The sequence below is a fragment of the Diceros bicornis genome, chromosome 38, assembly GCF_020826845.1.
Source record: "Diceros bicornis minor isolate mBicDic1 chromosome 38, mDicBic1.mat.cur, whole genome shotgun sequence".
Classification (NCBI taxonomy): Eukaryota; Metazoa; Chordata; class Mammalia; order Perissodactyla; family Rhinocerotidae; genus Diceros; species Diceros bicornis.
Window position 1 is genome coordinate 17,191,575 of NC_080777.1, and position 14,249 is coordinate 17,205,823.

At 40.6% G+C, this 14,249-nt stretch overlaps 1 protein-coding gene across 3 annotated transcripts in view; it reads right to left on the reverse strand.

The window, feature by feature from the left end:
• KCTD3 (potassium channel tetramerization domain containing 3) overlaps positions 1-3,313 on the reverse strand; it is a 59,054-nt gene extending 55,741 nt beyond the window's left edge. Inside the window, exon 1 of one of the 3 annotated variants that reach the window (XM_058533701.1) lies at positions 2,818-3,313. In XM_058533701.1, coding sequence (XP_058389684.1) covers positions 2,818-2,900 — 83 coding nt within the window. In that variant the 5' untranslated portion in view covers positions 2,901-3,313. Of the gene's footprint in view, positions 1-842; positions 948-2,817 lie in introns of those variants that run through there. The other 2 variants (XM_058533699.1, XM_058533702.1) reach the window with 2 other exon arrangements.
• Between the last annotated feature and the right edge of the window lie 10,936 nt (positions 3,314-14,249).

The window sequence follows — 14,249 nt, forward strand, 5'->3', positions numbered from 1 at the left end:
GAAAAGGCACTGGACTCTTACCCCCACCAATTTTTTTTTTTCCCAAACAGAGGACAGAAGGGAAAAAACCAACAGAGCTCTAAAACTAGTTCCAAATACGTCTTCATGAAAACTACGACATTTAAAATTACACATGACAAGCATAATTCTCTGCAAAATACATGAAAGCCTTTTCTATGTTTTTTATCTCATACAAATAGTGTGCCAAGGAAAAGGTCACGTGCAATCTGGTCTCAACAAAAGTATTACCAATGATATTAGCATATCCATATTTAGTATACTCTATGCTATTTGCCTTCTACTAAATTAATTGGAAGCAATCTAATCAAAATTATTTATTCTGCAATGTTACTATTGATAATGCTAATAATCCTTGCATTTCCCATTTATTACTTCAAATTCCTTTATCAAGTCTGTAAAGCTAGTACTATTATTGTCATTTTACATTTTAGGAAACTAAGCAATAAAAAATAATTTGCCCTAGGTTGCTAAGCTAGTTAGAGGTAACAGCTGGGAACTGGAACCCCTATCTGTCTGACTCCAAAGTTCTTTGTCCACGAGTCCCCCACTGGCTGGTCCCAGACATCTCTCATGTGGCCTCAAATCATACTTATTCTAAAAGAATTAATCACAAATTGAGTCATCTTGGGTTTCTTTCACTTCATTAGTTTGTTTTTGAAATAATGCATATTAACAACTCTAAATGAAGCCTCATCTTGTCTACTTTCTGAATCATCCCAAAGTGTTAAATAAATCATAAAAATTGGTCATTTCTATAACTCCTTTGAGTATGTCCATTTTCATCTCTCTCTCCTCTTGGAAGAAAAAAAAAAAGATCTTACCTATGGCATACGCTTCTCTGCTTACAATAAACTCTCCTTTTGAGTTTTATTCTATCACTTCAGAGCCCACTTCACTTCTGCACCACAGATGGTTCTCCCAGTGGCAATTCTTCAACTTTAAAGACAATCACATCAGGATTTTTTCTTTTACAATGTACTTAAGTGACTGTGTTAATCTGTTTTTTGCACAAGATATAGATGACTTCTAGATCCCTCCTAGCTCTAAAATGCTGCAACAGGCTATGATTCAAAGTAACTCAAGAAAATAGCCTTAGAACACTCTGAGTTGGATGTTCTGTTTTCTATACGCCATATCATTACTTATAAACTATTTTATCCTAGCAATTCTAAAGTTTGTGCGGTTTTACTTTCTCATTCCTATGTAACAACTTTCACCTGTCTTCTAAATTGTTTAATCTAATAATGTATTTATCTTATTTTGTATTCTTTGCTAATACCACTTAGAAAAATTGAGAACCTGATCAAATCAAATTTCGTAAGTAATAAAACGTTCCAGCTCCAAAATAGCTGCCTTTTATATAAGGTAAAATTTGAAACTGAATCTACGGTCATTAACAAGAGTTCACTCATAATTAAGCCACTGGCTTTCAATATACAATAAATAACTACTGTTTAATTTTTATCATAATACTCTATGTCCTTTAGAATGCCTAATAAGAAATATACAACTGATAGCAATTAGAAACCAGTGTAGGGATTTTAAATGACTACAGTGTTAGTCTTTCGTATTAACACATTGAAGGCCTACTCTTGCAGGGTATTTCGTTTTTGCATCCGCAAGTTACCAAACCTGCAATATTTTCATGTGATCTCAGAAAAATATCCATTTCTTCCCTAAGATTGGTATCTATACAGCGGCGATAACAATGTAATTTCTTAAACTATTAAACAGTTTTGCTTTGGGAGATGAGGGGAAAAAAAGAGCAGGGAAGGAAGGAAGAATTACTGTTTCTTATGTTGAATTCTTTAGGACACTTAGAAAACTATTACATGTTTAGAATTAAAACACTATACATTTTTATCAAAATGGTTCACATTGTTGCCATTTTGCATTTTCAAAAATATCGGTTAAAAGTCTTAGATGTTGAAAACCTTTCATATTCTCGAGCACAGCAAAATATACTATATTCCAGAGCATTTCATCGTGTTATCTCCCACCAAGCCTAACAGTCAACTACCCCGTCCTTCAAACAGAGCTGCACACTCCCATTTCTGAGAAGTGACTCAGAAGCCATAGCAAATCCACAGAAATATGATTTTTTTCCCTAACAAGCTTAATAAAAGTCATAGAAACGCGTGGAAGGCCAGAGGAGCTTTCAGTCTGTTTACTACGAGTGCGCCACACGCTGCCAGCATCCAAAGCTTCCCAGAGCCAACTGTTCCAAGTGCAGTTCCTGGACACATCGCCCTGAAAGTTGATCCGATCCCTCAGAGCCGTGCACCAACAAACTCCGAAAATAAAACATGATGTCCTTCCTGCAAATCTACTGCACTCCCTCCACCGAAATTCTTCGAGATGACACACAGCCCTTGATGAGGCGTGGAAAAGAAAAGAACCCTGGACTGTTTCTCGTCCAAGCAAGCAGACACCTGGTTGACCGAAGAGAGAGGGAGGCAGGTTCGTGGGAAAGAGCCAAACCACGAAAGGCCAGGCTGCTACGAAATAAATTGCTCAAACACACTCCGAGGTTGAGTAAGGGAGGCTATATAATGTTCCTCCTCGCCGGGCACCTTAGAAAGCGGCAGGGACAAAGGTGGGCATCCTAGGATGGCGGCGACCCGGCCACAGGGGCCCGGCTCTCGGGGATTCCAGGAGGCCTCCCGCCTCCCCCTGCCCGGAGCCAAGGCTTCAGCGACCCGAGAGCCGCCCCACGTTCTTCCCGCCTGGCGCGCCCCGCGCTCCCCACCCGGCTCGCCCCCCACGCTCCCGGACGCCGGGTCCCCGCCGCCTCACCTGGTGCCCCCCACGTTCAGCTGCACGATCTCGCCGCTGCCGGCCGCCGCCGCGCCGAAGCCGCCGCAGTGCCCTCCCGCCATCTCCGGCGGCTCCGGCCGCGCGCGCCGCCCTCCCTCCCCGGCCGGGGCCGCCGAGCCCGCGGCGGCGGGAGCCCGAGGCGGCGGCGGCGGCGGCTGCAGGGCCAGGGGGGCGGCGGCGGCGGCCGGGGCGCGGGCAGCGCGCGGAGCCTCCTCCACCTTCCCGGCGGCCAGGCGGGGCGCTGGCGCGTCCGCCTCTCCGACGGCGCGCGTGGGCGGCCCGGGCTCCCCCTCTGGCGGCCTTCGGGCCGCCGGGCCGGCCGCGGCTTCTCCTCAGCGCTCGGCTGCCACGGACGCGGCCGCCGCACGCCGCAGCCCGCCCGGAGGAGGGGTCGCCGCTCGGGACAAAATACCGCAGCGCTCTCGCCTTCGCCCGCCGCGCCGCCGAGAGGGAGGGGGAGGAGGAAGGAAAGGCGGGGAGGAGCTTCCCGGCCGCGAGGAGCTGGCGCGGAGGGCGGGGGGAATGTGCTCCTGGCCCGGCGCCCGCCCGGACGGGATTTCTGCTCTCGCCTCATCCCACGCAGGCCCAGCCCCCTGCCTTTTACGTTTAAGAATTTCTAGCTCGAGGAGTCAGATTTCCCAGATTGAGGGCAAGTCTGGGCAAACTGTCCTCAGCATCTTTATTGTCTCTCTTCTCCACGTGGATTTGGGAGATGCAAGGAGAGTTTCCTGGAGGTAGTAGAAGTTGATGCCGAACTGTAAATAGTGCAACGGCAGGGGAAATTGGGGGATTTTAAAACTTTATAGCGCTTACAAACCCCTTACCTCCCCGTCTCCAATCTCATCCCTACTCCCAAGCAGTTTTTTTTTTTTTTTTTTTTTTTTTTTTGGTTAAGCATGGTAGGAAACAAAAAGGGAAAAACAAAAAACTCCTAAGCTGTGTAGGGCAACAGGTTTCTGGAGTATAGTAATCACTCAACTAATGTTAGACACACACAAATACACGCAATTTTTAAAATTTTGATTATCTTTGCTTTAAACAGTATATATTGGAACCCAAAACAGTAGTAGCTACTAAAATATGTTTTTTTACGTTGTATATAATACCTGATGCCAGCTAACAAAAGCTAACAAAGACAGTGCGTTATGTTTCCAAGTTCATCCGTCTGTAGTACTAAATTCTTAGCACGGATTGTGTTTTGTTATAGTTTTACCATAAGAATTCAAATTGAAGACCTACATGATGCTATATTTTTATTTTCACTGTCATAATTTTTTTAAAAATCTCTGCTGGCAAATATACCAGTGTTGCGATGACTTTATCCAAATTTGGCTTAAAAGAGGATAGCAGTATTTATAGATATAAGATAAATATTATTTACCCCAGTTGATAATAATAAGAGCTAATTTGTATTTACTAGGGATTCATCATATGCTAGATGGTTTAGAAATTTTCTGTCATTTTTTTCTTCACAACTATTATTACACTATTTTAAAAATAGAAAACTGAGATTTTAAATGATCAGAAAACTTGCTCAACAATTCATGGCTGGCAGGGGCCGGCCCGGTGGTGTAGTGGTTAAGTTTGCACACTCTGCTTCAGAGGCCCAAGATTCACGCCCAAGATTCCGATACCGATCCCGGGCATGGACGTGTCGGGGGAGAGGGAGAATCTCCCTCTGCCCTTTTCCTTAAGGTTCTTCTGGCTGGCCAAATAATTAACAAGACAGGTTAGCAGGAGAAAATAATACCAAGTTTGATAACATGTACACATGGGAGAAAGCAGGGACACTGCATTTCTCAACACAATAGCAGAAATTCTCGTCTTAAATACCATGTTCAGCCAATGACAAAGGAGGATGTTGGGGGTGGGGGGAGTCAGTTACAGGAGATTACCACTAAAGCACAGTAAACGAGAGTAAGGTTATTATGCAGCTTTAAGGCCTCAACTTCCACATTGATAAGTTTCTAGAAATGAGGCCATCCCCCTCTCTTCTCAAAACAGAGAGGGAGATACCTTTACAAATGGAGATTTCCCTTATAAATGTAAATGATTGTCTGGCAACTCCTCGCAGGGTCATCCAGAGAATGTGGCCAGAGAGACAGAACTTCTGATAAGAGGGGCTTGTTGGTGCCTTTCCTATTGTAACATTTACCCTACGTTATCTTTACAGCCATCATGATAGATCTGTTCCAGGAAGGAGCCACCATGTCAAATTCTTTAGGCAGTTAGTGGGGGAGGTCAAATGTCCCTAGAGAAAACAACCAAGGTAAAGAGATAGATTTCAGGGTGGCCAAATCTTGATCTCCCACAGACCTACACACTGCTCATCAAGCCATGCTGTGGCGGCATCCCATATACAAAACAGAGGAAGACTGGCACAGATGTTAGCTCAAGGACAATCTGTTACCTTAGGGCCAATCTTCCTCACCAAAAAAAAATTCATAGCTGGCAAGTGGCATAACAGGAATTTGAAGGCAGTTTGATTTCAGGGCCACTCTGCACTTTCTTATCTTCACTTTATACAGAGAAGATGAGTAACAGTTCAGATTCAGGTAGCAGCAAACTAAGAATCCCTCACACTTGACACCGTGTTAGCTGTCTTTGCTCTAACCTATAATATCTGCTTCTATCAGGATCTGAAACTTTGCTTTCAAATTTGCGGGATAGAATTAGGTGGTGAAAAGGCCATTTAATTTTCAGTAGGCCCACATCTTGGAAGAATGTAAAAAAACACTTGCTGACAGATTTTTGCCTTTAATGAATTTGAGAGTCAACTTGAAGTTAGACTAAGGCCTGTGATATTGTTGTTACGGAGCAATGGGCTCACTCTGCTGGCTGCAATCTGAGCTGATTAATCACAACGAGTTAGGGATCGAGAAACGAAGTTTTAATTCGATTAGCCAGCATACAGCATAACTGGGAAGATGGCAGATTAATGTCTCAAAAACCCATCTTCAAAAATTACAGAATCTTGAGGCAGTTATACAGGGAAAATGGGCAGGAAGGAGGCGGTCCGGGGATGTTGGTTTCCAAGTGTGAGGGGCTGCAGGCATAACATTGTTCCATTCTTCTGTCAGCTGTGATGGATAACTTGTAGCTGTGTTTCCCACTTGTGGTCAGCCTGTTGCTGGAGAGAAACTCATAGAACAAAGCTTTAATCTATCAAGCTATTGGGGAGTACATATGTAAGTGGAGGCCATAAATGAGGAGAGCATGTGATTTATTTTTAGAGTACATGTAGAGCAGCAAGTAGTTACACAGAGGAGGAGCTGGGGCCATTTAGCGTAACAAGATGGCCTCACTTATGTTCACTGATGTTGTGACCTATAATAAGAAATATATGTTTGCTCTTCATCCTTGATTCTGGCACAGAACTCCTAAAACCTTTGGAGTTTCCCAGGAGATGAGAGCAATAACAGTTTCTTTTGTTATGTTAATGAGGTGACTTTTGGAGAGCATTTTAGGTAACCTGAGGATGGGGGATGGTTGCCAGGGGAACCAACCATGTGATTAGCTGGTTGGAACTTTCAGTCCCACCATCTTGAACCTCCACCTGTGGAGAGGGGAGAGGAGCTGGAGGTTGAATTAATCACCAACGGCCAGTGACTTAATCAATCATGCCTATGTAATGAAGCCTCCATAAAAACCCAAAGAACAGGGTTTAGAGAGCTTCCAGGTTGGTGAGCCAGAACACTCTCATGTGTCAGGCTCCAAACTCCACGAGGTCAAAAGCTCCTTTGTGCCAGACCTTGCCCTGTGTGCTTCATCTGGCTGTTGATTTGTATCCTTTAATATTCTTCGCAATAAACTTGTAATCTAGTGAGTAAACTAGTTTTTCAGTTCTGTGAGCTGCTCTAGCAAGTTAATGGAATCTAAGGAAGGAGTCATGGCAACCTCTGATTTATAGCCAGTCGGGTCGGAAGCACAGGTGACAACTTGGGCTTGCAATTGGCATCTGAAGTGGAGGGCAGTCGTGTAGAACTGAGCCCTTAACCTGTGGAATCTCATACTTTCTCCACGTAGATGTCAGAATTGAGATGAATTGTACAACACCAACCTAGTGTCCAAGAATTGCTTAGTAGTGTGAGAACAACCCCACACACATTGAAATTGACCTTATAAACTAAAAAAAAAAATTGTGAGAAGGCTTCTTGTCTTTCCTGAAATAAATAAATGAAACAATATTCATCTCATTGCACAATAATATTAATTATTAGCAAGACATCTCATCAGGAGAAGGAAGAGGGCTCACTATTTTATAAAACAAATGGTCATGACTTCTTGATGTGTCCAAATCAATGTGAGATGTATCTGAAGGGATTTCTTACTCATTAAACTTAAAATTAGTACATGATTTATTTTTTAAGAATAAATTGGAACACTTAACAAACTCAAAGACAAACAGCAGAATGAGAAAAAATATTTGCAATATCTATCAGAGAAATGATTAAAATTCCACAGCATGCGATTGTACGTATATCATTTAAAAAATCAACTGAGAAAACAAAAAATGAAAAATATAGAAAGTATATCAATAGGCAAGTAGTGGAATAATAACTACTAAAAACACCAAAATATTTATTCAAACAACAGAAAAAGATGTAATTTTCACTCATGAGGTTGGCAAAAATTAAGAGTTTTGGTAAAATCCAGTGTTGAAATGGCCGCTCGCATGCACTGTTCATTGGAGTTTGAATGGGTACAGGGTTTTTGGAGGACAACTCAAGAGTATCAACATTTTAAATGTACATCCTCTTAACCCAACACTTCTCTTCTAGGAATACGTCTTATAGACATATTACACATGTGCATATCAAGAAGTGCATATTCATTGTGCAGTGTTATAATAGCAAAATCTTAGAATCAATCAGAATGTTCAGCCATAGAGGAATGATTTAAAAGATGGTGTTGCATATTATGACTATTATGGGGCAAATCTATATGAACTTGTTACCAGCACATCGGGTCCTTGTCGTTCCCCAGGATGGAAATCAAGAGAGACAACAAACGGGAGTAGGAAAGTAAAAGTTTATTAGCTTGTGCACAGGAAAGGCACAAGGGAGCCAATGGGGAAAGGAAAGGGGCAGGTGACTGGCTCCTTAGGGAGCGGGATTGTGGGGTTTTATTAGGCAAAGCCTGGGGAGGAGTGCCTGGTTATGGCATGTAGGGGTGGGGTTGTACTTGCACCTGCGCTGCCTCATAGCATGCTACTTCATGCGACGCATGTATTACTAGCATGCTAGCTCTCCACCCCTGGGTGTGATTTTTACTATGCTAATGGGGCTAGGGTCATCTTCAGTAGACTCCTGCGTGCTAGGGCACATGCGTAAGCCTGGGAAAGTCCCGAATGTGGATCGTGGTTGTCTCTATCTGATTCTCTTAGCTTGCTGATTGATTAGGGGCCTTATCTTGTTAGGCCAGGGGCCTTGCGGATGACCCTGGCTCCTTAGGCTGCTTCCTGTCTCAAACTGACCAGGCAAGGACTCCGAGTATATTTTTTAGTGAGAGAAAAAATCAGGTTACAGTACAAAAGGAGGACAATCTCACTTATTAAAAAAAAGCAAAACTGAAATCATATGTCTATATCCACTAATATTTCTATATAAAGTATACACATGAAACAGAAGAAATATTACCTCTAGAGCAGTCATTAGAATCATGAGAAGGCAGCAGTAATGAACAGAGATAGAACCTTTTCACTCTATGCATTTTCATACTGTTGAAATTGTTTACAATGTTTTTATTCAAGTATTACTTGTATGTACACATGTGTAAATAAATAGAGTGCATTCAAGATTGTCCCCATGACAGCTTTTTAAATTTAGTAATGTTATTTGAATATTTATGCATGTAAAAATATAAATAAAATATTATTTAAATAACATTACTTTTTTAGTGGACATGTTGAATTTGAGGTGTCTTCCAATTCACTGGAGATCGATATTTGGTCCTACCGCACAGGATTAGAATTCACCTCACGCCACATGCAAGTCCTGCAAGTTTGACAACATCTGAACTGGTCTACACCCTGCTCCATGAGATAAGACCACTGAAATATACATTTGGTTATTTAGATGATCAAAATATATTTCTCATATATATTTAGTCTTCATCCACTATTCCTGGTTCACAGCTGCTAAATCACTTCCTGCGTGAAGAACAATGAGAGCATCTTTTGTCATAATATTTGGTCTCTTGTCCTCAGTTCTTAAAATCACTTGAGAGGCATAAAGGTGAAATGGGTGTCTTGTTATTCATAGCAAGTCCCTTTCCACCACAACTGGGTTTATGTTAATGAGGTGACATTCGGAAAGCTCCTAAGGGTGGGGGCTGGTTGCCAGGGGAACCAACCGTGAATAGAGGGTTGGAACTTTCAGTCCCACCCTGATTACTGGGGAGGGGAGGGGGTGGAGGTTGAATTAATCACCAATGGTCAATGATTTAATCAATTGTGCCTATGTAATGAAGCCTCCATAAAACCCCAAAAGGTCAGAGTTTGGAGATCTTCCAGGTTGGTGAACACTTGAAGATTCCAGGGGAGAGGCATGCTCAGAGAGGTCATGGAAGCTCTGCTCCCTTTCCCTCTACTTTGCCCTATGCATCTATTCCACCTGTTTCTGAGATATGTCCTTTGATAATAAACCCATAATCTAGTGAGTAAATGGGTTTCCTGAGTTCTGTGAGCCGCTCTAGCAAATTAATTGAACCCAAGGAGGGAGTCACAGGAACCTGTGATTCATAGACAGTTGGTCAGAAGTACAGATAACAACCTGGATTTGCAACTGGCATCTGAAGTCCAAGGGCTGAGTCATGGGAACCTCCAACTGTAGCCAGTTAGTCAGAAGCACAGGTAACAACCTGGGCTTGCAATTGGGATCTGATGTAGAGGACAGTCTTAGACTGAGCCCTTAGTCTCTGAAATCTGATGTTACCTCCAGGTAGATAGTGTCAGAATTGAGTTGAATTGTAGGACACCCAGCCAGTGTCCAAAGAATTGCTTGTTGGTGGCAGGGAAACCCCTACTCCCCCCACAGTGGAACTGAGTGCAGAACCCCTTAACAGATATTCAAGTGAGATGCTGAGTAGGCAGTTGTACAGAGAAGTCCGAAGTTTCGGAAAGAGATTCAAACCAAAATGCTCTTGTCTTTACTGAAATAAAACTTTGAGAATTAGCGGTATAGAGAAGGCTTTTAGAGCCATGGGACTGCCTGAGATCACAAGGGTGAGAGTGTAGAATGAGACAAGAATAGGAGTCAGGAGGGAGTCCTTGACTATCCAATACTAGGAGATTGGGAGGAGAAGATGATCCAGCCAAGGAGATAGAAAGTCGTACTAGCAAATGGAGGAAAATCAAAGGAGCATGGGGTCCAGTGAGATACTAAGTCAAGTAAAATAAGGACTGAGACTTGACCATTGGATTTAGCAACGTGAAGGAAATTGGTGACCTTGTAAGTAAGGGCAGTTCTGATGTAGTGATGGGAGAAGCAGGATTAGTGTGGTTTTGCCATAAAGATGAGTAAAGAAATGGACAGCAGCAAGCAGGAGAAATAAGGCCAAGAGAAGGCTTATAAAGATGGTAAAAAAATAACCACATGCTGGTGGAAACCATTCAGTAGAGAGCAAAAACTGGCAATGCAAGAGAGGCAGAAGATAATTATTGGAATTATGTCTTTGGACATGTGAAGGAAGATGATATCTAGCCAAAAGAAATTGAGTCACAAGGAGGATGGGTAATTTGCTCAGTGTTTGCTGTTGCCATTGTTATTGCTATTATCTTCTAACTCACTCTAAGTGAAGACACACTCATTATTTGGGTATGACCCTAATGATACACTCAACATATCAGATTTTACAACCACAGGCTTGAGACTACAAACAATAGGGGAAACTATCTTCTCTTCGTGTTTCTTCCTACTGCTCTACTCCATTCCAGGTGCACTGGCCACCTTGTTATTATTCCAACACATCAAATATGCTCCTGCTTCAGGGCCTTGCACCTTGCTTTTCCCTCTGCTTATGAAGTTTTTCCTTGAGACAGCTGAAGGGCTCACTCCTTCAGGACTTTGCTCAAATACCACCTTATCGGAGAGGCCTTCATCCTTCTAAGTCAGGAAGGGAAACAAAATAGAATCATAAAAAAAAACTCGATTAATCCAAAAGAAGATATAAGAAGAGAAGGCAAGAACAAAGAATAGACGAAACAAATAGAAAACAATTGACAAGCTGGTAGATTTAAACCCAGCCATACCAATAATTACACTAAATGTAAATGGTCTAAACACTCCCACTAAAAGGCAAGATTTGTCAGACTGGGTAAAAAAACAAGACCTACCTATATACTTCCTAAATGAGATCTTTTTTAAATATAAAGTCACAAATAAGTTAAAAGTAAAAGACTGAGAAAAGATGAACCTTATGTAATGGACTGAATGTTTGTGTCCTCTCCCAAATTCATATGTTGAAATCCTAACTCAAAATGTGTTCATATTAGGAGATGAGGCCTTTGGGAAGAAATTAGGTCATGAGAGTGGAGTCCTCATAAATGGGATTAGTGCTTTTATAAAAGGGACCACAGAGAGCTCTCTTGCCCTCTTTCTGCCATGGGATGATACAACTGAGAAGATGGCAGTCTGCAACCCAGAAAAGAGACCTCATCAGAACCCAACCATGCTGGCACTCTGCTCTCAGAATTCCAGCCTCCAGCACTATGAGAAATAAATTTCTGTTGTTTATAAGCCACCCAGTCTATGGTAGTTTGTTAAAGCAGCCCAAACTCACTAAGATACCATGCTAACACTAGTCAAAAGAAATCTAGAATAGATATATTAATATCAGACAAAGTAGATTTCAGAGCAAAAAATATTACCAGAGATAGAGAGATAATTTCATAATGATTAAGGAGTCATGTCATTAAGAAAACATAACAATCAAAAACATTTATACACCTAATAACCGAGCTTAAAAATGCAGGAAGAAAAAACTGATAGAACTGCAAGGAGAAATAGACAAATGCACAATTACAGACAGATGCTTCAATATCCCTCTCACAATAATCGATTGAATAAGTACATGGGAAATCAGTAAAGATATAGAAGATTTGAATAATACTATCAACCAACATAACCTGTTGATATTTATAGAACATTCCACTCAACAACAGCAAAAGGCACATTCTTTTCAAGTGCTTATAGAAAATTTACCAAGATAGACCATATTCTGAGCCATAACACAAGTCGCAATAAATTTACAAAGATTCAATTTATACAAATTATGGTCTCTGGCCACAGTGCAATTATATAAGAAATAAGTAACAGAAAGATATCTGGAATATCCCAAAATATTTAGAAACTGCATAACAGTTCTAAATAATGTGTGGATCACAGGGAAATTAGAAATTGTTTGCAATGAAAGTCTTTTGAAACTGAATATCAAAATTTATGGGTTACTACTAAAGCAATACTTAGAAGAACTATTCAGCACTCAGCTTATATATTAGAAAAGAAGAAAGTTCTAATATCAATGACCTGAGGGTCAACCTTAAGTAACTACGAAGTGAAGAGCAAAGCACACTCAAAGTAAGCAGAAGAAAGAAAATAATAACGATCAAAGTGGAAATCAATGAAATAGAAAGCAGAAAAACATAACCAAAATTGATCTTTGAGAAAATCAATTAAACCTGGTAAACCTGTAGACACACTGACCAGGAAAAAAAAGAGACGATGCAAATGACCAGTCTCAAGAATGAGAGAGATGACAAAACTACTGATTATACAGATATTAAAGAAAAATAGGAGATGTTATGAAAAACTTTATGCCAATAAATTTGATAACTTATATGAAATGGACAAATTCCTTGAAAAACACGAACTACCTAGAATCAAGAAGAAATAGATAACCTGAATAGCTCTATTTCCATAAAAGAATTTGAATTTGTAGTTTAAAATCTTCCCACAAAGAAAACTCGAGGAACAGATGGCTTCACTGGTAAATTCTACTAATATTTAAGAAAGAAATAATATCAATTCTAAAATCTCTTCCACAAAACTTAAGAATAGGGAAGAATTTCCAACTCATTCTCTGAGGCCTGCATTACCTGGATACCAAAACCAGAATAAGACATTACAAGTAAACTACAGACCAATCTTAATGAACATAGCTGCATAAAACCTTAACAAAATGTTAACAAACTTAATGCAAGAAAATGCAAAAAGAATAATATATCCATGATGATATTTATCCCAGGAATGCAAAGTTAGCTTAGCATTTGAAAATCTATCACTGTAATTCACCATATAAATAAATTAAAAATTAAAACCATTGTTTATGACACAGAAAAGCCTTTTGAAAAAAAATCCAATATCCATTCCTGATTAAAAAAAAAAAAACTCTCAGCAAACTATGAATAGAAAAAAACACCCTTAACTTGATGAAGGACATCTATAAAAATCCAGCTATCTTCATATTAATGGTTAAAGATTGAATGCTCTCCTCCTAAGATCAAGAGCAAGACAAGGATTATCTTGTCTCACCACTTCTACTCAACATTGCACTGAAGATTTTAGTCAGTGTAATAACGCAAGAAAAACACACAAAAGACTTCCAAATTGGAGAGAAAGAAACAAAAGGGTTCCTATGTGGTAGTGGAATTTAATGCTAATTAAATTGTAGTTTCAAATTTATATTCTACATCTCTTAAGCATCTTTCTGTTTCTTGATTTATCTGTGAAATACCATTTTGAGAGCACAGGGTAGTGTTGGTCCATGATCAGCAAGGTAGCCAAGCCTGGGTAAATTGGGAATACTCTAGGTTAGAAACAAGTTAGAAAATTTACATTTACAATGGAGAAGGTGGCACAATATTTAAGGGGATTATCTGGCCAGAGAAGAGGACACACCTACCCCCCTGCCAGTAATCAAATTAATTAAATAGTTATTTTTGTATGACAGTGAATAAAAGATTCAGAATTTTAAGAAACAGACATTAAGTCAGAAAGGTCAACAAAATCTCTTTATGATCAGTCAATATAATATTAACAACAAGTTTACAAGAGCCACAGTAGTCTTATGCCTTCTGTTGATGAGGTGTTTTTCCTTTAACTCTATAGTCAGAGCAGAACTGGAAAGCAACTCCCTCTTTCCAAGCTTAGGCCAGAAGGAGGTTCATTCATGGTCAAGTTCTGTGGATACATCCTGGTCGCTCTTTCTCTCCTTTCAAGGAAACCTGCATCTTTTTAATATGCAAAATAATTCATAATGATGACTCCACTTGCAATGTTTCCTTTCTCATCCAGGGGTACTGAGAAGTGAACTTCCTCTCTTCTCTTAGAAGAAAGAAAACATGCTGAAGTTCCCATGACAGAGTGGGAGGTAGGAAAAGGGTGAAACCTCTCATCCTTTCATTCCCCCTA